A 23,624-nucleotide genomic window follows, 5' to 3' on the forward strand; every position below is an offset into this window, starting at 1 on the left:
TCAAAAGTCAATTCATTCTACTAGTTCACCAGTAGATGTCACTAGATAATACACAATGTCCCTTTAAAAACGAATTCATATGTAAAATCTTTAAATGTAAATATCAGTAGATTTTCTACAGCTTGTAAATTCGAAGACTTGCCAACCACACAGGAAGGCCGAAACCGGCATCGAACCCACAACCTCCGCAATGAGAATGATGTGCTAACCAGTGCTCACCCGTGTCGTGTTTTAAATTTAAAATCATTTTCTTTTGAGGTATGACTCCGTGTGTGTTTATCAGCGGGTTTTGGAATTTTTAGACGGTTAAAATGCGTGCGTATGCGTATACTATTCGCTACCATAAATCGGTGTGATGACGACGCGCGCGAACGCGCTTTTCGCTCCCGTGCGCGTGTTCGGCTGGCTTGTTGCGAGGGCTTGAAGCCTCGGGGGCGCGCACGTAGGAAGTCCCGTCGATTCACGTCACGTCGAGTCACGTCACGGGTCCGCATCGACCGACACAAGAGATGCTGAGGTGACAACCCCGGAGCAAGAGAAACCGATTTCAAAGGCTTTCCGCACTCTTTTTCCGTCTCCACGCCACGATGGGATCCAGTTCCGCGTCGCTTCGAGCCTCCTCCGTGGATGTAGCGGCCCTTCACTAACCACACCCGGGCTGCTCGTTTTCGGATCAAGGCGAGGTAAAGACCTTCGCTTTGCATTCCGGCGTCACGCCATTTTCCCCCAGCCTTGCTGTTTGTGTTGCCACGCTTGATAGCGCTCGTCTCCATGCCAGCGTTCGTCTCCATGCCAGCGTTCGAGTCAGTCTGCTGCTTTGGCAACGTTTTCCCCACGCAACCGTTGCTGTGTCCACGGCCACTGCGGCGGCTGTGCATCCCCCCACTTCCCTCGACCCCACTCCTCAAACACGACACGCCGCTCGCTTTGCATTGTGGCTGTGTTCATGTGAACGCGTACTACGGCCACGCGTGATTTGGACGCAGGCGGGTCCACTTGACGCCACGGCCTCGTACTGCGTGGGTCAGCTGAGCTGCATGCATGATGCTGGCTGGATGGTGGGTGTGGGGAGGAGGTCGACTCACGCTGGCTCCACACCAACATGTGCAGCAGAAATTGGATTCACATTTGGTTTTACGTGACTATGTATTTATTGTCCAAGTCGTTTTTGGCTATACATTTGCATCAAAATGTTATTAGTTTTTTCCCGCATATATTTTAATAGTAAAATTCCATTTACTGCTACTCATTTGCATGAAAATATTTGACTAATTTCACCTGTCTATTTATTTTGGAAATACATGCATACTCCTTTAACCATTTCTAGGAAACTATTTTCGTGACAATCTGCTTCAAATACGTTTTAAAAAGTAAATTTCTGTTGTGTTTGTATGAAAGCGTCTTCGAATGAATTTGAAATGCTAAGAAGTTACACATACACGATCAGGGCACTTCATTCGGTACCCCTAATGGCACAATATAATAAAATAAAGCTGCGAATGAAATACAAATTTAGTATCCGAATGCGTGTTTACGATTGTAGCTGTAGTTTGCGCTGCATCACACTGAAAGCCACTGTGGCACTGGACGGTGGTCGCCATGGAGACGGTACGAGGATGGTGGGGGTCACGGTCGTGTGTGATTCATGGCGTTCTTGGAGGATGGTGTCGCTTTTACAGTCTGCTCCTGTTTGGCCGCTTGTAGTTCTGATGGAGAAGTTCCCCCAACACATTTTCAAAGTGAATCCATCTGACGCTCACAGAGTTGATGTCTGACAAAATTTTTGTGTCATTTCATCCACAATGCACTCAGATTTTTGTTCAACTTGTTTACGAGGGAGATAAGCTGTGTGTCCGAAGATGACAATCCATCATCGCTATGTCTCCTCCACGTTCTGATGCGAGGTCGAGGCCGAGGTCATGTTTCACGGCCGCCGTGTGCTATTGCCACTCCAAAAACTCGACGGATGACTTCCTTGATGTTCCATCTCATGACTCTGATTTAGTTTGTGTGAAGGCCTCTTACGTAACGCCACGTGTCGAGCGATGAATGAAATGTTTGTGCGAGTGCCGTGTGGAAGGAAGGCTCTCTTACTACATCGTTAAAAGTGACACTAATCCGTCTGTCATCAAATTCTGAGAAAGCAATGCGGAGTCAACAACAACATGGCTCGCTTCGGAGGCAGCTGCTAAGAAGCGGCCAGGTCTGGCTCTTAAGCCAATGGCTTACGAGTGATGTCTGTCAGCTGCTGTCAGCTGTTTTTTCTTGAGCGCACATTTGAGCTCAGGGGCCACATTTGCGTTTTAAAAGTGACAGCTGGGCCATATCTTTTGCAGATGTTGAATTTAAAAGGTGCAGAATTGTTTAGTTCAGTCAGTGTTTTTACTTAAGTTTATAATTAACGTAAAGGATTAAGTTAACTACTTTTTTATTACAGTAAAAATATTATTATTTATTTTTTATTTTTTAATATGGCTGTGTGTTGAGTTGTTGTCATTTTTCATCCACAGGGCCGTTTTACAGGTTCCAGATGCTCGGCCCCGTCTGAAACTCACTTAAGAGCGGCGGGGTGGGGGGTGCCAGGGGCAACGTAACGGTCCGGGTCTTCAGGCGGCATGAGCGGGGGAGCGGAGCAAGCCGACATTCTCAGCGTGCTCTCCCTGGTGAAAGAGCGATGGAAAGTGGTGAGTGATGACGACGTTTTGGTCAGAAGTCATATTTGTGCGAGTCATAAGTAAGTCTCACGTTTTGAGCATATCCCCAGTTAGAGTGACCAAAATCAAGCGAGTGGTGTGGAGTCCCTGCTTATTTTCAAGCAAGTTGGTTTGTCACAACATACTTGAACAAGTCAAGAACAAACTAATAATTTAATTCATTTTCAAGAATTTTGTCAATTTCAGCCAAGCATGTCAAAGTAACATTGTCGACTTAAGTCTGACTGGAGTCTGGCGAGTCACAACGGGCATTTCCGGGGTCGCAAGTAGCACTGCGGCAGCGTGAGGTCTAAAAATAGCCTCGCCGTTGCTATTTCTGGCAATCATTGAGCTATAAAAGCGGCAAGAGGGGCGCGCGTTGGTCCCAGGGAGAGAAAACGAGCAAGAGCGACTCCTTGAGCGCCGGCCGCGTTAGCTCCTCGCCGTGTCTCCGCTTCCTATCCGCTTAGGAGCTCACTTATGTAAGAATGCTGCAGTTAATCCCCGCGTGGAGGACAGCGAAGGGCACGCGGCGGCGTAGGGAAATGAAAGCGCTGCTCAGTGCTGAGAGGTGAGAGTGTAAAGGTTGCAGAGGCAAGGTGCCAATCAGATGAGAAGATGCGCTCAGTAAATGACTGGCGTGTGCGTTTTCCTAGTGCGTTTAATTGAGGGTAGGGTGTTTAGAGAGCAGCCCATCTGTCACCAAATAAATACACGTCCAATTTTTTTTAGTTCTGTGTTGAACAGGGAATTAATGTTTCTTTTTATTATTTTTGCCCGCTCTCTTGGCGTCCAGGTGAAGAAGATCGGGGGCGGTGGTTTTGGGGAGATCTACGAGGCGCTGGACCTGCTGACCCGTGTCAGCGTGGCGCTCAAGGTGGAGTCGGCTCAGCAGCCCAAGCAGGTCCTCAAGATGGAGGTGGCTGTGCTGAAGAAGCTGCAGGGTGAGTCCTCCAATGCATCCGGAGTCATTTTTCAACCTATTGATCGTCCTGACCGCTCTGACCTGCCGACGCCAGTCACCCGAGATGATCTTTGGGATTCTTGCCAGAGGTCTTTCAAAAAGAGCCCTGTTTGAAGAGAGACAGGAAATCTTGCTGTCTTGCTTTGAGGCAGGCATTTTAAGATCATTTCCAGGAGTCACCAGGCATGTCAAACACGCGTAGACTCACAATATAGTTTGAAAACGGCAAGTTTCAAGACACCAAAAGTCTGTCATTATAGGCTGAAGTGGCTGTCTTGGATTAAAAAAAAAAAAAAAAAAGCCCCCAAAACCATTTTCACATAAAATAAAATGTGGCCAGCTGGACAATCATGAGTATGCGAGTCACTTAAGCTAGCGTACATGTTTCAGGTGGCACAACAGACACCTTTCCTCTTCTTTGTCTTTTACATCACCCGCCCTTTATGTCCCTCCTCATCCGAGAGGAAAAATCAATAGACCGGGATCGTGTTAGCTATCTAATGGCCGATGCCTCGGGACGTCGTGCTTGCGTTGCCTCCCCCGAGGGAACCCGAACGTTACCGGAGATGAAACCCGACTCCTCAGCTCTTCGTCCAAAACTGCACACCAGCACAGCTGTTAAGAGAAAACATCGAAGGGATCCTCACGATAAGACTGATGCTAGGTTGCCATTTTGGTTCGAGTGGCCATTTTGATTTAAGAACGCCCACTAGGATTTTATTTAAAAAAATCATTTAGCACCCAACAGGCATGTTAAACATGAGTAGAGCCAACATAAAAATTGGGTCAGTGCCTAGGAATCAAGCGACCAACCAACTGGTCGATAAGCATGTCTGACGTCGCTTGCGTTTTGTTCCTCGCAGGGAAAGATCACGTGTGTCGCTTTGTAGGATGCGGCCGCAACGACCGCTTCAACTATGTGGTGATGGAGCTTCAGGTTGGTTGCCTTTGTCTTGCCTTGTGCTTTGCTAAAACGAAAAGATTGAAGAGGTTATTTTGAAAATGCTTCTGCTGCTACGGAATATGAGAGAGACAAGCTAATCTTCTACGTGTCCTGGCAGGGTCGTAATCTGGCTGACCTGAGGAGGAGCATGAGCCGGGGGACGTTCAGCATCAGCACCACGCTGCGTCTGGGTCGCCAAATCCTAGAGGCCATCGAGAGCATCCACTCAGTGGGATTCCTGCATCGTGATATCAAACCAGTAAGCTTCTTTTATTCACAAGACGTCTATTAAAGGAAGAAAATGAATAAATACCAAAATAATTAACTATGTTTGGGGAAAAAATGCAAACGGCGGTCCGGATTACAGACCCGAGTGGGCCATGATGTGGAATTTGTTCATATTTTTGCTGAGGTATTTTTTTTTCTTCAGTCCAACTTCGCCATGGGTCGCTTCCCCAGCACCTGCCGCACATGCTACATGCTGGACTTTGGCTTAGCCCGCCAGTTCACCAACTCGTGCCAAGAGGTCCGACCGGTAAGTGTGCCCCCCCCACACACACACACCCATAACACGGCATGGAATATTTTTTTATGTGTACCAACGCCTCCTCCATCTTTGCTCGTCAGCCCCGCCCAGTGGCAGGATTCCGGGGAACAGTGCGCTACGCATCCGTCAACGCACACAAAAATAAGGTAAACACGTCATGTTTATTTTTTATTTTTTAGCCATTTAATCTCTTTATTGTAAATAATTTTAAAAGTATTTGGTGCTGTGATGTGTTTGACACCTCAACCGCGGTGTACTTGTGCAGGAGATGGGTCGCCATGACGACCTGTGGTCCCTCTTTTACATGCTGGTGGAGTTTCTTGTCGGCCAGTTGCCGTGGAGGAAGATCAAGGACAAAGTAAGGCAAAAGCAATCTCAGCCGTCTCCGATCTTGTAAGCGCAAATGTTTGACTAGCGTGCACTTGTGTTAACTCAGGAGCACGTGGGCAAATTAAAGGACACGTACGATCACCATCTGATGCTTAAACACTTGCCGGCGGAATTCGGTGTTTTCTTGGAACACATCTCCAGCCTGGACTACTTCACCAAGCCTGACTACCAGGTTTAGATTTTCAGCCCTCAGAGGAAGATGTTTCGACAACCCCGGTGGAGACTGACGCATTTTTTTGAACATGTGTTTCTCAGCTGTTGATGTCGGTGTTCGACAACAGCATGAAGACATACAACGTGGTGGAGAACGACCCGTACGACTGGGAGAGGGCAGCCACGGACGGCAGCCTGGTGATCAGCTCCAGCGCCACCACGCCGCAGCACCATACTCGCCTCACGCCCGCTCACATGGGGTGCATGTCCTATCACTAAATATTACGAGACCAAGAAATTCAGCGTTTCTGAAAATCACTTTCCGTGTTTCCGTTTCCCACTTCAGCATGGCCAACGCCTCGGTGATACCAGGCGACTTGCTGCGCGAGAACACCGAGGAGGTCCTGCAGGACGAGCAACTCAGCGACGCCGACAACAACATGGCCGCACCCGAACGTGTGCCAGGTTCTCCGGGTCACCCGCCGCGAGCGCAGGAAGCTGATGTGTGGGAGGAGCTTGACCGTAACCGTAATCGGATACGCACGGCCTTATGGAAGGTGAACGGCAAATCCCCTTCATTATTGGTATACAAACCTGATATCGGTTCAGAACCTTAAACCCGATGCTCGTGTGCATTTCCATCCAGGCTGCCGCTGAAGAGGAGCAAGGCAACCCCCAGGGCAACCAAATCCCATTCGGAGGCCTCAGCCTGGGGTCGCCCGTCAAGATGGTGTCGGAGGAGCGCGAGGGGCCTCTGGTCAGGAAGCTGCGCAACATCCACAGCTTTGAGCTGGAAAGGAGACTTGGACTCGAGTCCAAACCCAATCCAGAACGCTTCCTCGAGGCCTGGTATGTTCCCATGGACTCTCTGGAACCCTAACCCAGGCTTTGAAACCCCAACACTGGTTTGAAGCCTTATTTTGAATGCCTCAGGCAAATTTCACGCCCTATTGCTGACTTGACACCTTAATTACGAATCCCTACTGCACTGTATTAACCAACTTTTGTCTTTACGTTAAACGTTTGCTTACTGCTTGTTTGGTATCCTTTTAGTCCCACAAAGCAGACGCCCAGTACTGCCCAGCAGCAACAAGAACAAAAAGTGGATGAGGAGGGAGCCGAGGGGGCCGCCATCATCCCAGTCAATCAGGCTCCTACGCCTCCTAATGGAGAGCGTCGCGAGCGGATTTGGCACTACGACGAAGAGTTCCTTTCTGGCGGCGGTGTCGGGGGTTCTCCCAAAGCTCCGTCCCCTGCTTCTCCGGAGCACGGCGACGGGGCGGCCAGCAGTGGGGGCTTCGTGGCCCTCAACCTCAGCTCGGGCCGACAGGACGTAGACTCGCGGGACTGGGTCCTAGTGGAGCGCCCCGAAACCAAGGCCAGTTCAAGCCCATCGGAAGAGGAGGAAGAAGAGCAGGAGGCGGAGGTCCTGCAGGAACCCGGGTGGGACCGGGGCCTGCCAAGCACCGGCTCCGGAAAAGCAAAGCCGGACAGTTTGACTTCGTCCAAGGGAAGCGCCAAAGCTGACAAGTTGGAGCTCAGCGTGGGGCCCGCCGAGGCCTTGCCCCCTGTGACCCCCACCAGCCCTGCCGAAGTGCTGACCGAGGGGGTCCTCACCCAGGTAAGACCTCGGCCATAGCGACTGCGCTCTGCATTTATTTTTTTCATGACACCGTTCAAAGGCTGCTGAGTCGGCGTTCTCGCTGTCAATGCTCATTTCTGGCAACTCTGCTGTGGTGAAGAACGATAAAATTGAGAATCAGTGTTTCCCAACCTTTATTAATTAAGCTAAGGCACATATCCGAAGGTTTGCTTTTCGCCACATGGCTCGGTCTCCTGTGAATAACAGGTGTTTAAAATGCTAAAATAATAATCTTCTGGTTAAGGAAGTGAAATTCAATCCTTTTGTTAATTGTCAAGGCCCTGAGGTTGGGAATCACTTTTTTTATGGGATGACCATGACATGAAATCCACACTTTGAATAATCGGCTTAGAGCACGGAGGGCTTTTGGCTTTTTTTTTTTTTTTGCAGATCATGCTTGATTTGAACTTTTCTTTGCGAGTGACACAACTCATGCAAGTCTTGCTCACTTATAAAATGGCAAGAATTAGCAATGGGCATTTAACGACATTAAAAAAAAAAACATCAATTGACGTTAGAATCTCTCTGTTTTGACTAAATTGCTTCAAATTTATCCGTAATTAATTCCTGATGAAAAATTATGATTATGCCCATTCCTAATCACAATTTCCAAAATTGCCGGGTCAACTCCATCCCTCCATCCGTGTCGGTAGTATCCAGTCGGTGTGAAAGGGGCTCCAACCTCCTCCCTTGTTTCACCGCCCCTCCTCTTTCTTAGCACCCCACCTCTCCTCCGTCCCTGCCCGAGGAAGCGGCCGCCCGGACCTTCGTCCCCGTCCCTCTGCGCTCCCCCAGCCCTCACACCCTCCTCAGCACCTTGTCGGACCCTCTCCACCAGCGCCACCCGCTGGCCATGAGGCGCAGCCAGTCGGCCGACCAACACCGGGACCGCCCGCCATCTTCCTCTTCCGTTCCGCTTGCACTCAGACCCTCACCTAGTCGCAGGAAACTACCCGCCATCCCGGCCGGCGCCGCCAACGCCAACTTCCCCTCTGTCATACGTATAACCAGGGCCCAGCTGCAGCAGGTGAACCCCCCCCCCCCCCCCTTCATAGCGGAACCTCAAACGTCCAGTGCAAAAAAACAAACTAAAGAAGAAAAAGTAAAAAGTCTGTGACTTTGGAGGTTCCACTTCCATTCAGTTTCCATGGCGAAACATTTTTCCTTTTATTATTCATTTATTTTCTTTCAGCTGCTTGTTCTGGCCCCCCCATCCCCGTCCCATGGCCTGGTTTGACTATGCCAAAACGCTCGTGCATTGACAGCATGCCTCTAACGTGTACTTGCTCCTAGTGATCTGAGCACAAGTTGTGTGTTTGCGTGTGCGCGGCGTGTTTGGAATCATATTGTGAATGCGAGTGTAGCATGCGTGCGTGCGCGTTTGGAATGTCGACTCATGACCACAGGTCGCATGGTCTCTTTTGTTTCAGATGGTCTTTGTGCTCTCCATCTTCCTCTTCCTCTCTCTCTCCCTGTATTTGTTCCTCACCCTCTCTTCACTGAAGCCCCCTGCCAAGTTGCGTGAAACCAAACCTTTGCTGTCCGCCCGTCCCTGGTTTAGCGCTCACGAGCTTGACTGACACCATGCCCCATAGCACGTGTTGTGTGTCTGATAATGGTAGCTATGGTAACTGCATGCTGTCGTTGACCAACTAGTCTCCATCGATCACTACCCGCACAGATACAGAGTAAACCCAGTCTATTCGCGGGGGATGGGGACCGAGCCCTGCCGCGAATAGCGAAAAACTTACAGTCCTTGACGCCCCGCTGAGAAGGTTTACAAATGGCTTTAGATGGCACAGGATGGTGGCAAGCCGCTACTTTTTGGGGACGTGTATCGTAAAACTCACTCCCATCTCTACTAGAGCATCGCCACCAAGATGGCGCCAAAGCACTACTTAGTATCTACGAGACGGAGCATAATGTATAGATACAGTAATTCCCTTTCTAAAAGCCTTTATGAATCGAAATTGTCAAAATAGCACAAACTATGACAGTAAAACGCTTAAATATGATTTCATAAGATTTGGTTTGAAAACTTGCTATAGTGTTCAAACCATGTCTAATACAAAGCTGTTGTTAGGTGCCTCGAAGCTATGTTGGACAAGCTTCATTTCGTGAGGCCGTTGCATTAGCTAATAATAAAAAGTGTTTTGCCGCCATCTGTGGCTTTCAGAAATGTTTGTGGAGGCGTCAACTACTCCGCTATTCGCGCCAGGGCTCGGTCACTATCCCACGCGAATAGCAGACACCAAGCGAATCCAAATTGCTCCTCCTGCATCAGGCTACTTGCTGGAGCGCCACAGCGTCACACGTTGTCGTCTTCCAGCAACAAGCCTTTCTCCAGCAATTAATCACGTCCCCCTGGGGGTTTAACGCCTTATTAACTCGAAATGTCTTGTCCCTTTTGTCTCCTTCCCTCCTCCAGTTGACAGCTCAGCGTCCGTCCGGGCTGTCCTCGGCGTCGGGATCTGACAGCGCCCATACACCGGAGAGATGCAGCGAAGCCAAAGCAGAGCCTATGAGTGAATCTCCAGGGACGCCTACAGACCTGCCGCCGGTCAACGGGGACGCCCCGAGTCCGGTGCCGAGCCGCCGAAGCAACTCCCCCCGCTCACCTCTTAGCCCCTCCTTCCCCAGTGGGCACCACTTGCAGACCCCTCCTGGCTCTGAGAAAGACAATCTAGCACCGGAAACGGTGGACAGCCAGGTTTCCCCCTCCGCACCTCGCCGCCGGCAGAGTCGTATTCCCGTGCTGGAACCACCGCCCCCGGGTTCGGCCAAAGAAAAGCTCCTGCAGAAGAAAGCCAACAACCCGGTCCTGCTGCCATCACCCTCCGCCTCGCCGTCCCTCTCTGACCGCCGCGCTCCGGCCGCCGTGGCTTCCCTCGCCAGGGACCCGCCGTCGTCTGCCTCGGATCGCTCCCAGGAGGAGGACTCTCTCATGGGCTCACGCTCGGACCGGCACGGGGACGCCTCCCTGTCTTCGTCCTCCAGCCCCCTATCCCGTCGGAGCAGGATCCCTCGGCCCGTCCGCTCGGCCTCGTCCGCCGAGCAGCTGGCCGCCCAGTTCCTGCCCCGCCCGCCTCCTGGCAAGCCGCCGTGCCGCAACACTGTGGAGGGCAGGTACTTGAACGCGTCTTTGTCAATTCCCATGAGAATGAATTAACCTTTCAATTTTTTAGCGGGTCCGCCCACGTGCTTTGACACGGGGATTTGGCATTTTCTTGTGCGTCCGCATATTTGTTGCACTTAAGATGACCTTTGTTTTGCTTTAGGATCCGGCGCTACCGCATCCGAGCGGGCAGCACCAGCGACTCGGACCTCCTGAGCTGCCTGGCTCAGCTGATGCATGGCGCCCGCGGCTCCTCGGCGGCCCACCACCGCCCGTCGACACCATACGCCGGCTCTCGGGCGACGGGAGTCAGCAGCCTGACCAGCTCACCGCACCACGTCCGCAGCTCCAGCGCCTCACCCCGCAGCTCGTCCTCGCTGCAGCGCTCCGTCAGCTCCTCGCCGTCGCGCCACGAGCACCGCGGCAGCTTGGCAGGAGGCTGCCTGGGTCGCAGCCGCTCGCCGCCCAGCTTCTCCGGGTCGCCCCCGCCACGCCGCCTCTACCACCACCACCACCACCACCAGGAGACATGCTGCAGCCGGCAGGCCCGCACCGCCGCTTTCCACCTGTCCAGGGGGAAGGGCTGCAGTCGGGAAGGCAAGTGCTCCAGCAAGCTGGCCAGATAGTTGCCCCGAAGGTGGACGAAGAACAGTTTTCGGTATTCGTCCTTTTTCCGAACCTCATCGCACCCCCCTCTTCCGTTAACGTTTTCTAATATTCATGTTATCGTGTTGGATAACAAAATAGTGCAGCTGCGATTTTATTTCCTGTCCAGAGATCGGTAGTTGGTACTGTAGCACAGTGTTTCCCAACCTTTATTGAGCCAACGCACATTTTACATTAAAAGAAAAAGCACACCGCCCAAAAAAATACTACATAATTAACGGAAAACAGGACTGATTATAATTTCAATCTCATTTTACTATTATCCTTAAAAAACGATTGGTGATTTTAATAATCGATTTTCATTTTCATAACGATTAAGTGAAATTGGATAATTTCCCTCGGCACATTAGCGGTTGGGAATCACTGCAGCGTAACACACCATGTAAGTTGCTTCCCCGTTTTTTTTTTTTTTCATCTTGTATTCACAATGCAGCCAGTATATCATCACTTTTTCAGCACTAACTCATATTAATGCACTCGGTTTGCATCCTGAGACTGTTTGGGCTTTTCGCTCAAGCCGTGCCGCAGTGTACAATTGCATTCATGGAGATTTTTCCTTTCATGCTTGGCATCGCTTAAGCAGGCCCTGTCCTCTCCTGTTTTTGTGCGTGTGCTTCAATTGAAAGACAACGCTACGAAGATACAATCAGTCATGTTGAGTGCGTGGAAACGCGCAAACCTTCCTGTGCCTACTGTAGTCCCGTCGATGCAGCCTCTTCAAGCCAGGATTTATCCACCTTTTTTGTGTGTGTGCCAATATTCCAAGTATTGACAGAATTTGAAAGCTGGCATTTTTGCATGACGCTGTATTCAGACGTGCGTCTCAGCTGACCTTTTAACCCTGCCGGTGTGTCGAGCCACCAATATTCCGTCTTTAGAGGGAGTACAGGAAACCTTCGTAGCACCACACAAACGCTGGAACTATTTGCGTCGCTCTTTTGGACAAGCCAAGTATGTGTTTAATGCTCCAATTTTGTTTTTTGCGTCAGAATTTTGTACAAACTGCAAAAGGCTTGACTACAATTTTACAGCTTCAGCGGTGGTCTCAGAAGCCCCTTTGACACCAACGCAGCGTCTTCCGCTTTCAGTAGTAGTAACATTTTCCACACCATACCGGATAATAAGTACTCGAGTGAGGATAAAAACGGAATGACATGTTTGTGCACGTGAGCAAAAGGTAACCACTGTTTAATTCCAGCTCTAAAGCTTTTTCTCCGCTTGTACGATAAACGGCTTCCTGTCCCTCGGCACACTAATGCATTCCTGCATGCTGAATCCACTACTAAAACAAAATAAGCTGCATCTTTTTACCTCACTGTGACTAATAAGTTGAAAAGCTTATCACGCAAACTTCATTATGATGAGCAGTTCATTTGGTGGCAACTTTACCACACCTTGAAATGATGGCAAATTTACATATTAGTCCGGTGATACTATGAGCACTAAAATAAATGAACTTATATTTCTGCTGCACTGTACCAGGTCGGAAAACCGCCATGATAGTTAGTAAAATTATCATTATCAAAAATCTGATAATTGATTATGAATAAAAAAACGTATTTGGTCCAATAATGATCACAAAAATAAAGGCTAAGCACCATGCTAAGCTAATGTTAGCGTGTGTGTTTGTTTCGAATTGTACATCCAACAAATCTGATCATTCCGTTTGTAACCCCGACTGACCTAGTATTACAAATAGAATCTTGTTTTAACGTGTGGAAAAACACCAAAACATAGTAGAACCAAGTAGGTACCGTGCAATGGAAAAGGGGCAATTTTTCTGCACTGACTTTGAATGATTGTGATTCTTTTTTTTTTTTTTTTTTCTGAGCCCACTCGATAATGTTTTCAACCTCTTGACTTCAAATAGGCTACGCAAACGGATTACGTTGCCAAATATTTTGATACATGTGCAACAAAAGTGTGTAGAGCTCCTTGTAGGCGATCCAATGTTCGCCGCTTTTTCGCCCAATGGTGTTCTATCGACGAATTGGCGATTGGTCCCGCCGCCTTAATGCCTCTTCTCTGGCCACTTTGAAACGCAAAAAGATCCCTTTTCGCATTGTGAAATAACCCCAAACACATTTTAAGCAGGCTTCAGCGGAAGTGAGGTTGAAACAACAACAAAACAGCTACTTTGAAAAGATAATCACGGGTTTTTTGTTATAACCGTACAAAAGTGGCGTACAGTTGTAGCGTTAGCGCAATTTTTTGTTCATAGAAAGGGGTTGTTGTACTTTTACGAAAAAAACTTGACGTTTTATTTATTTACGGTAACATTACAACGGTAACTTGCTGATTATGGCCGTCTGTTATTTAAACTGATATTTATTTGTATTTATAATTTGATTAATGATTGATTTTTGTATGTGTTGGTTTTAATCCATAAAAGGTCTCCATGGGAAAGAATGTATCCAGTTTTTTTTGCATTGTATATAATTGTAATATTTATGTTGATGATATCATTTGTATCATATCAATGCCTTGTACAGTGATTTTTCTTTTTATTCTGTTGTTAGTTCTTTTAAAATTATTTTGTATTTTATTTTTATAAACTGGTTATAAATAAAATACTCATTCCGCATGCATATTCAGACAGTTGCGGTGTTGTGTTGCTGTCTTTCTCGTTCAACAAGTGCATCAAATAAATACTTACTGTTATACAATTTAGTATACATTAAAAAATGAAGTGTTTTAAGTGCAATATTTTCATTTTTTTTATCAAATCAATCAACCAAAGAGATTGTTCGGAGGTTAAAATTCATAATGTACATAATATAGACAATAAATGATTCATATAACTTTATTTTAGATGCGTCAAGACCATTAAACCCGAAAAGAAATGAGGTCATAATAAAAAAAAAAAAATACTTGCATCACGTGTTAGGCGGCTCGTTTGGAATCGCTACTGGCAAGGAAAGTTAATCTTAGCAAAGTTTGGGACTGGCTGACGAATATTCAGGTGGTTCGGAAATACCCTCGAACCCCTTCGGTGACTTGCTCAGTCAGCATGGATTCAATGTAGTGCCATCCGTCTAATTGGTTGACTTGAGCACATTGCGGACAAAAAAACCCCCAAAAAATTTGCTCTACAGCTCAGCAGCGTCAATTCGGAATAATCACACTTTAGACACTGCTGAGAAAAAAAATCTTAAAAATGTCTTTGTTCGATTGATGTTGTAATTTGGATGGTTAATGCTGCTAAACAATACTGTAAATGTCGTGCAAAATAAAGTCCGAATTTTTTTGGCTCCCTTGGTCCAAACATATCGAACCACACATTTTGATTGATTTTCTTGGTTCAACTTTTTAAAATTAATTTTAAAATAATAATAATAATAATTATAAGTATCCTTTTGGTTATTCACCACCAGATGTCACCATTACCTACTGCCCGAAGTCAGGTTAAAAAAAAAAAAAAAAAAAAATCTGCATTAAACTGCTGAATGCTGTGATAGCTTTCTGTTTGCATCTTATTTGGAACATCCATCCATCCATCCATCCATTTTCTGTACCGCTTAGTCCCCACGGGGGTCTTGGGTGTGCTGGAGTCTATCCCAGCCGTAGGCAGGGGACACCCTGAACCGGTTGCCAGCCAATCGCAGGGCACACAGAGACAAACAACCATCCGCACTCGCACTTAGGGACAATTTGGAGTGCTCAATCGGCCTACCAAACGCGTTTTTGGGATGTGGGAGGAAACTGGGGTGCCCGGAGAAAACCCACGCGGGCTCATACAAACATACAACATACAAACTCCACACAGGGAGGGCCGGAGGTGGAATCGAACCCGCACCCTCCTCGCTGTGAGGCGGACATGCTACCCAGTGCGTCACCGAGCCGCCCTATTTGGAACATGTTGAAGATAATAAATTTGAAATGAGTGAATATTTGCAAAATATCAATACATTTAGCAGTTTTAACTATCTTGTCTTTGTGGTATATTTAATAGAATGCAGGTTGAAAGGAAATAGAAAATCTTTGCATTTGGTATTTATTTCATTGGAATTAGAGTTTGTAAAACAAAACAGAACAAGACTACATAGTAAGTAACTGGACATATGTCATTTCCTGGAAGAAAAAAAAAGTCTTAGTGTTCTAGCTAACTGTGGAATGTCTGTTCTGAACTGTTCTGAATGGAGTGCAGCATGTCCGGAACCAGGTCCTCTAGTCCGAACGCTGGCACCCAGCCCCAATCCCTCCGGGCGTTCGAGTCATCAACCCGCATCGGCCAGCTGTCTGCTACAAAGACATAGCCATGATGAGAATATATTGTCAGTTTTCAGTCTTTCATATAGGATGTGCTTATACTGTAAAATAGATCGTAGTCATACCAATTGTCTGACGGACAGCATCTGGATTGTACGTGACCTTCAGTTGAGGGACATGCTTGCGTATTTCCTGGGCCACCTCCTCTGGAGTGAAGCTTATGGCAGCAATGTTATAGGTACGGAGGGAGAGCTGACACTCAGGGGTCTGCATAAACTCAACAGTGGCACGGTGGCAGTCAGAGATGTGCATCATAGGAAGACGGGTGTCGGGGCGCAAGTAGCACTCATGGTGACCCTTTTTGAGGGCATCATGGAAGATTTGAACTGCGTAGTCTGTGAATAAAGAAGGAAAATACAGAGTCTAAAATATCCATCAAGACTGGATTGTACTGTGTATGTTAGACATTTTCCAATGGTGGTAAAGTATTACCTGTTGTGCCTCCCCCAGGAAGTGTGTTGAATGATATCACTCCCGGGTAACGTAAGCAGCGGAAGTCCAGGCCATATTTATGATGAAGATACTAAAAGAAATGTATAGAGAGCTGTATGAGTCTTGTCTTTTCTATATGCTCTTTTCAATATACTGCAGTGGTGGAGGCATTTATGACAACTTCAAAAAGTATTACGGGGAAAGGCATTGTTGGATTATTTGGCCAAATGAATTTTTTATGATAACATTATGTTCAGTGGTTAGCAACAATGCCTCTGTTCTGTGGGTTATGGCACTGGCGGAGCTAGGATCTTTCCCTTTGGGGGCCATGGGGGGGGGGCACAAATATCTCAAGAGGTCCACAAAACAAAAAAAGTGCAAATCCACAAAATAATTATTTTTTACTATTTGCTATCCAACAAAAAATAATGATACTTAATTGACATAAATATTATACACATTATAATAACTATAATTTGGTCACAAATTTAGCAAAAAAAACCTTTAACACCAGGCTGGTTACTGTGTAGGCTTTGGTTGATTGCGACATATGACAATCAGTCATAGTAAAGGTGCCGAGTTGATTTTGATAGATTATTGTGAATGAAGGTATCGTAGAAAATTTAAAATGAAGACCACTTTTTGAGCAAATATTATGTACGGTGTTCAAAACTGATCTACCTCTCCCATGAGTTCACCGTGAACTTTGGACACGCCATAGATGGTTTGTGGTCTTTGGACACAGAGGTCAGGCACTGGATCACGAGGAGAGGAAGGACCAAATGCTCCAATGGTGCTAGGCATAAAAATGCGCAGGCTGTTCTCCAAAGCCAAGTCCAGCACATTATGTAAACCTTAATTAGAAACAGATTGTAGTACCTGTATAATAATAATTAGCATAATAAATGTATCATGTGTAATGGTGTGTGTTTAAACAAACCTGTGATGTTGATTTTGCGAGCTAAAGCCACATTAGCCTCCCCAACAGCACTCAACAGAGCACTGTAGTGGACAAGCCAATTGATGCGGTTATTCACAATGACTTCTCTCAGATGTTTGTAGTCCAACACATCAGCATATACAAATGGTCCTGATGGAGAAAGAGGGGAGTTTAGTTATTGTTTCATATTATGATTGGATGTTAACTAATTAGGATTAAAATAAATTGAGTAATGCAGAACTTACCACTATTAAAAACATGAGGCAGGGGCTTCTTTATGTCTGAGAGAATTACATTCTCTGTTCCATATTCTTTCCTGATCAACAATTAAAGCACCGTTTCATCAATTTTTCATACGTATTTTTTTTCATGGTGAATGAATTTCTGAAATGTCTCACCTGAGCATTTGGGCAAGCCCCACACCTAACTGTCCAAGTCCACCTGCATACAAAGGCAAGCTTACTATTTCCATTATAGAAATCCTTTTTTTTTTTTAATGTGGGTTCCCAAATTGAAGCCCGAGACAAAACATGAGAGCATGTTTATTATTATTGTTTATTCTACACACAGCTACACTGCTGGCTCTTTTATGTGAGTGAAAATAGTATCCTACAGCAGGAACACAGCACAACAGCACATGCATGCGTGCATAATTATTTTAACCATTATAACAATATTTAATCAATTATCACGACTTAAAATAAAATGCACGAGCATTAATTCCCACAGTTTCTAACAACCTTACCCGTGATGAGCACTCGTGGGTTTTCCTGATCAGTTGTTGGATTGGAAGTTTCTTTGCTGTTCCACCTGCTCATGTGTCCATGTATGCAGCTGAAGCTACGATGGGACAAAATCCGCATCCTTAGACCACCACGACACAACAGATCCAGCCTGGCCATCACACTAGATTGTCCAGTAGTAGTCTTGACAAAATTTGGTCAAATTCAACCCCTAGCATACTGCAGAGTCTGGAACGTGTAGGCCTTGTTTGAAAACAATACTCTTTTCAAGTTGTGCTACATTTGAATCATCATACCAACCGACCTAAAACATTTGCCTTAAAAAAAAATCCCAGATGAAGATGATAATTCTCAATGCAAGCGATGCAAAGATTAGTCCATTGGACGAGTTCACTCAATTTTCCATGTCAGTTGTAGAAAATCATGGCGGCTTTGTGGTTCTTGTCTACATGTTACAGTCTCGTGCACTTATGCCCCCCGCCTATGCATAATGCTGACATGCTGTGCAAAGGGATTTGCATTGTGAAGAGCATTTAGCTGAGCTTAACAAGACTGGTGGGTATGTCCACGATTCAGCCTTTGACTGATAACGTACTGTGTATTCAACAGCATGGGAGTTGTTTGCAAAAGTAGGAACCTATACAATTGGTAAGAATAGTAAACATGTAGTACAACAGTATATTTGTGTGCCTCATGCCATTTACAAATTGCTCATTTTAATTTTACAAGGTTAAGCACTGGCACGTTTTGTGCTTTTTGAGTGCATCGTGGTTTTCATTGTTATTTTAAAATGACTAAGATATAATAGCATCGAATCCAAGGTCCACAATTTGTTCTTAAACTATTCTTTACAAAACCCAATTGGCTTTACACCAGGGGTGTCAATCTAATTTTTTTCGCGGGCTGCATTGTACTCATAGCTTCTTTCGGAGGGCCATTATGACTGTCAACCCAAATAAATGTATGAGCACCTCATTATATACAGTAAAAGCTACAAAACAAACTGACAAACAACTCGTTTTCAAATCAGACGAGTAAAAACTGGTCAAACATTTAAAAAAAAGATATTATTAAAAGTGAAGACAATTTGCAATTATAGTAATGACACGAATTTAATGCACAATTTGTCTTCGCGGGCCACATAAAATGATGTGGTGGGCTGTATTTGTCCCCCGGGCCTTGAGTTTGACACCTGTGCTTTACACATTTAAACGTTGTACAATACAATGTACCTTACCGAGGTGAAACTCTAAAAATTACAAATTCTGTACCCCTGACACTAGTCCTTAGCAGCTTAAAAACATACCTGTACATTTGAGAGCTAGAAAATAGTATAAAACTTTTTAGCCGCATGTCAGTGTGGCTAGAAATTATGATATTGGCGCAAACTTTCCTCAAATTTGGATAGTGAAGTAACGGCACTTATGAACTCTCATGAACTAAATCTTAAGCTTTGGTTTCATTGTATACAAAAATCACTTCATATATTTTAAACCAATTAGAAAATACAATTCAGTCAGTGGAAAAGAGTAACAATATAAAATTCCTACTGGAAGACAATTAAATCATGCTTTTCCTAATCAATTCTTCATTGACAAATGATCATCAGCTGAGTGGCAACTTCTCCCACTCAATAACCATGTTCCTTATTTCCTCCTGGACCAATTCCAGGTGACGAGTCTGTTGGGTCCACCTCAGAAAATAGCCTGTAAAAAGACACACCCTGAAAACTTGACACAGAAAATTAGAAAGCACTGTAGAATTAAATTTTTATCGATATTTTTCGCTGGATTCACTGGCGGAGCAAGAAGGAGAGCCGTAGAGGCACTAAAATATTTCCCAATCTTTACAGTATTTTCCCCAGATTTCAACATCTCCCGTAGAGAACACATTGAATCTTTATGAGGTTTTTTTTAAAAGAATTTCAGGGGTTTGTGAGACACATCCTTGGCACCCCAACAAAAAAATCCTAGCTCAGCCAGTTGCTGGGCACAACATTTTAGTTAGTTAAATGGAGAAATATTTAGCATTTTACTATCAACAGATGATCTGAATGCTACCTCTCCAATTTCATCACAAAAACGAATCAATCTTGAATCCACATGTTAACAAAGCTCACCCCTCCATAGCTGTAAAGATTGTGGGTGGACTGAGGGCCAAATGGCCAGTTCATTAGGCTCGTATAGTGGGTTGGTGTACTGCTCGCTTTCCCGTGGATTCAGCAGGGCCCGAAATAAACAATGAGTCTTGTCCTTCACTTGGAGAGCACAGCTAGGAAGGAAGGCCAATGTCAGGTTCTGCATATTAGGGAAAAATATTGAAGCCTGACTGACCGTTCCATCTCGCTGTTACAGAGGAAGGTGCCATAGTTTGAGGCATAGGCTTCGGTAGCCAACCTGAGGAGCAGTGCCTCCGAGAAGCCGAGCGCAAGGGGGAACTGGCACCATAACTGCCACACACAGTCCAGCAGCAACAAGAACATTGGACATTCCTGCTGGAGACGAGCGTGAGAGAAGGCAGAGTGGGAACATCGCTGCTGGAATGGATGTCCAGCCTGTAGGATAGACATAAAATAAAATTCCAAAAGAAAAAATAGAATTTTAGAACACATTAGGTCTGATCAACTCCACAGTAAAATTAAATGGCTTTACGACCATTTAAAAAGACAATTTTGATTTCACATACCTGTACAAACTCCCTCTCTAATAGTCTCAGAAAGCCTTCCAGTGAACGACAACTTGGGTCCATAATGAGTTGTGCCAGAGTGCTAATAAGTAACGTGGCATCTGTCCCTTCAGAGCCGTGAACAAGAACTGAGTGACCATCTCTGGATAAAACAAAGAGAAACCATGCAAATGATAATAACAATAAAAGTAATTAAAATGGGAAGATTTATTTACCTCAAATTATTCTTACCTCTCCACACATTCTGCCAGCAGGCCAGCAGTTGACAAAGCAGTTTGGACATGAGACATCCACTTGGAATTTTCTAGCTTACTGAGCCAGCGATCCATATTTGGGGACTTGTCACCATAGGCGTCCACCAGCTTGATTAGACTCTCCTGGAGGGTTTTACCCCTGTATAAAAATAATTATTATCTAATGCTGTATCGGAATTTTCAAACTTTTTACTCTGAGTATCAACGCTTTTGAGAACTGATACAGTAGAATTAGTGTTGTACAATGTCGACTCATGTGCTGATATTCTGGACGTTGTGGACAGTTTTTAGTATCCATAACGAAAAAAAACAAAAAGATTTACATTGAGATAGTAGGCCCTGTATCTTTAGAGAAATCTCAACTAAACTGCAGGTCACCCATGGTCTGTTGGTCACCTATGATCTAGATGTAAGGTGATCTCAAAGTGCCCACTTCACAGATTTGTGATCTTCGTAGCCAACTTTACATGATAGTATGTTTGTAGAGCATCAAATCAAATTCTGCTTCTGCTATGTAAAAAACTGTTCTTTGCTGCTTTGTTTGGAATCGAATCAACTTGACTGTGTTCACACTCACAATGGCGCAAAACTCCTTTTTTTAACTGTGTCAATTTGGGAGCACATAGTGTTATGTCCACACACCTTTCCATGTGTCTGTGTAGTCTCTTCCAGTTGCTGTAGAATGATTTGGACTCAAACCCGCCACCCATCATCCTTGCCTGCTGTGCTTGCTGTGCTGATCGTGTGTCGATAATATAACCTTTGCCTGAGTCCCCGATCACAGTCTGCAAGAGGAGCTCATCTTCCATGCAACGCTTCCGGTTGGCCCCCGTCAGCGGCTGACCGCTGCGCAAAATGACCTGAAAATAGGCTTTGTTTGCTTTTCAAAACAATAAGGCTACTGTGAATAAAAGTTGGAGGGACCATGGCCTCACCATGCCATTCTTCCTATGGTAGTAGCAGAGGACAGGGAAGCGTCCGCCCTGTCTGAATTTGGCAACCTTTTTCAGCGCATCATCATTGATCGCCTTGGGGACAATGACAGCTGGAGGATAAGAGGGGCATACTGAGTAGTCTTGGTTCACAGTGCTCAGTCTCCACCTTTCATGCTGCAAACAAAGAAGGCGCTGTCAAAGCATGACAAGGCAAATAAATGACTGAAAACCATCCATCCATCTATCCGTCCGTCCGTTCAACTAATCCATCCATTCATCCATCCATCCATCCATCCATCCATCCATCCATCCATCCATCCATCCATCCATCCATCCATCCATCCATCCATCCATCCATCCATCCATCCATCCATCCATCCATCCATCCATCCATCCATCCATCCATCCATCCATCCATCCATCCATCCATCCATCCATCCATCCATCCATCCATCCATCCATCCATCCGGAACATTTCTCAGCATTCACAAAAGAGTTCTGAGGGAAGCCCCTCACATATCAAGGCGTTTCTCTATTGTTTATCCCTCTATTTTCTAAACTCCTTATCTTCATTAGTGTCAGTCACAGGTAAATTGGAACTTATCCCGACTGACTTTTGAGTGAGATGCAAGTCTCTTTATTGTTCTTCGGACAAGCGCCTCATGAGAAATGGTATTCTTTAGCAGTAAAGAGGAAATTCTCCGCATAGCTAACTTAAACGTTGGTGCCAAGGCTAATCACTGTCACAAATGTTATATTACTGCCGCAAGATAAAGTTGTAAACTTTGGAATAGGGGATGTCCCAATTCTTGACCCCCACTACCTTCTGTTTCCCTGGCATTTTCCTGTCATGTGATTGTTGGCTCATTGTTAGGAAAATGGTGCCAAGAGACATACTCTGCTGTATTTACAATCTTACAAGTTCCTCCATTTCAGTGTAATGCCTTTCAGGGGTAGAGAGGCCCCAATGGTCCTGGAGGCTGGCATTGGAGGGTCGGTAAAAGAAAGGATACATCTCTGCCACACAATTCAAACTGGACAGGGTCTGAAGAAAACAACAGTTAATGCTGTGAATGTGTAAAAGAAACTTCCAGCTTTTGGTTACCTAATACCAATGATTTCATGTACCTCAATAGATTGCGCAATGTTAAGACATTGCTCCATGCCTGGGATGTCAAGCTGGAGCACACGCAGATCTTTACACTTGATGATGATGGTCCCGGAGGATTCTGTAGTTCTACATACAAACACAGAGCAAAATAGCCTCTGTGACTGCTTCCTCCTTTAGATGTGTCATGTTTTGATTCTAGCTGTGCAGAAAATTAGACTTGCACAACATTGTTACATGGGGCTTCCGCTTGCTGTAAAAAAAAGTTTTATAGCTGCAGCAGACAAGTAGTAGCTGTTAGTAATAGCAAGCCACACACGGGACAGCGAGGAAGAGCTTTAGTAATGTAGCATATTTCCTGTGGGCTGTATAGGTGCAACAAACTGCTGACACATTGCAACACAAGTGAGCCTCCAACCTGTTGCTGCTGCCGGCATTAGGAAAGAGGCCGAAGTAGTTCAAAAGGTTTTCCACACTGCATTTGAGGAATTAAGGTGTTAGATATTGGACAACCTATGCGTAAATTAGAGTATGAATTAATCAGAGCAAGATATATCATGCTGTTTGATTATCTTAATGTTAAGAAGGATAAAGGTTATTAGAATATGATGATGCTTCTCTCACCTTTTCTCAACAGCATCAATGTTTCTGAGGAGCAACAGAACTTGCCGGCAGCTTTTCTCCTCCCTGTCCGAGAAGAGCAAGTGGTGGCCGGTGATGCACAAGGTGCCCTTGCTGGGAGGGTGCAGAGGCTGCTGGAGCACAACATCTTCTACATTGGCGGTCTTAATGTGCTCAGAAAACTCCATTCAACTCAAATCAAATACCAGCAAACTTTGAGGGCATATAAAGTAGCTCAACTTGAAATCACTTCCCTGCCTGCACTAAAATGAAAGAAAACTACAGTGCACTGCTACAGCTCCTCCTCTTGTTCCTCCTCCTTCTTCTCCTCCCCTTGTCACGATAAGAACATAAATAGAAGTGGTTCTCCCATCTCCTCTTTGAGCATAGGCCCGAACACGCTGCATATTCCTAACATTGTTGCAAGCTGTTGCACGATTGAGGATGCAAAAATTATGAGTGCATTTCCACTTTGTCTCTCAGTTTCTTTCTTCCTTAATCTTACAGCTGTGTAGATAATTTGC

At 45.5% G+C, this 23,624-nt stretch overlaps 3 protein-coding genes across 6 annotated transcripts; 1 reads left to right on the forward strand and 2 right to left on the reverse strand.

The window, feature by feature from the left end:
- The first annotated feature begins 405 nt into the window (after positions 1–405).
- ttbk2a (tau tubulin kinase 2a) lies at positions 406–13,703 on the forward strand. Of its 2 annotated transcripts, XM_049741113.2 has the most exons (16): positions 406–683; positions 2,511–2,684; positions 3,490–3,637; positions 4,521–4,594; positions 4,719–4,859; positions 5,031–5,135; positions 5,228–5,293; positions 5,413–5,505; positions 5,584–5,709; positions 5,793–5,950; positions 6,037–6,247; positions 6,337–6,539; positions 6,744–7,311; positions 8,051–8,359; positions 9,761–10,458; positions 10,611–13,703. In XM_049741113.2, exons 2-16 carry the CDS (start codon positions 2,616–2,618, stop codon positions 11,071–11,073), a joined length of 3,432 nt encoding a protein of 1,143 aa, XP_049597070.1. In that variant the 5' UTR covers positions 406–683; positions 2,511–2,615; the 3' UTR covers positions 11,074–13,703. The 2 variants fall into 2 exon arrangements, with proteins under 2 accessions (XP_049597070.1, XP_049597071.1); XM_049741114.2 differs by lacking the exon at positions 8,051–8,359 and having other exon boundaries at positions 408–683.
- Positions 13,704–15,093: 1,390 nt separating this feature from the next.
- Positions 15,094–18,446, reverse strand: tdh2 (L-threonine dehydrogenase 2). Its single transcript, XM_049741125.2, has 8 exons — positions 17,500–18,446; positions 17,153–17,195; positions 17,000–17,070; positions 16,755–16,904; positions 16,496–16,668; positions 15,815–15,905; positions 15,448–15,717; positions 15,094–15,355 (listed from the first exon to the last, which is right to left on the reverse strand). The coding sequence occupies exons 1-8, from the start codon at positions 17,654–17,656 to the stop codon at positions 15,216–15,218; spliced, it is 1,095 nt and encodes a 364-aa protein (XP_049597082.1). The 5' UTR covers positions 17,657–18,446; the 3' UTR covers positions 15,094–15,215.
- Positions 18,447–18,590: 144 nt separating this feature from the next.
- zgc:154055 (uncharacterized protein LOC556036 homolog) lies at positions 18,591–23,419 on the reverse strand. Of its 3 annotated transcripts, XM_049741120.2 has the most exons (11): positions 23,104–23,409; positions 22,898–22,954; positions 22,500–22,608; positions 22,291–22,416; positions 21,372–21,545; positions 21,079–21,296; positions 20,414–20,575; positions 20,183–20,324; positions 19,831–20,051; positions 19,617–19,768; positions 18,591–19,203 (listed from the first exon to the last, which is right to left on the reverse strand). In XM_049741120.2, the coding sequence occupies exons 1-11, from the start codon at positions 23,286–23,288 to the stop codon at positions 19,103–19,105; spliced, it is 1,647 nt and encodes a 548-aa protein (XP_049597077.1). In that variant the 5' UTR covers positions 23,289–23,409; the 3' UTR covers positions 18,591–19,102. The 3 variants fall into 3 exon arrangements, with proteins under 3 accessions (XP_049597077.1, XP_049597078.1, XP_049597079.1); XM_049741121.2 differs by lacking the exon at positions 22,898–22,954 and having other exon boundaries at positions 23,104–23,406; XM_049741122.2 differs by lacking the exon at positions 18,591–19,203 and having other exon boundaries at positions 19,662–19,794; positions 19,894–20,051; positions 23,104–23,419.
- Positions 23,420–23,624: the final 205 nt, after the last annotated feature.

Source organism: Syngnathus scovelli, chromosome 14 (genome assembly GCF_024217435.2).
Source record: "Syngnathus scovelli strain Florida chromosome 14, RoL_Ssco_1.2, whole genome shotgun sequence".
Classification (NCBI taxonomy): Eukaryota; Metazoa; Chordata; class Actinopteri; order Syngnathiformes; family Syngnathidae; genus Syngnathus; species Syngnathus scovelli.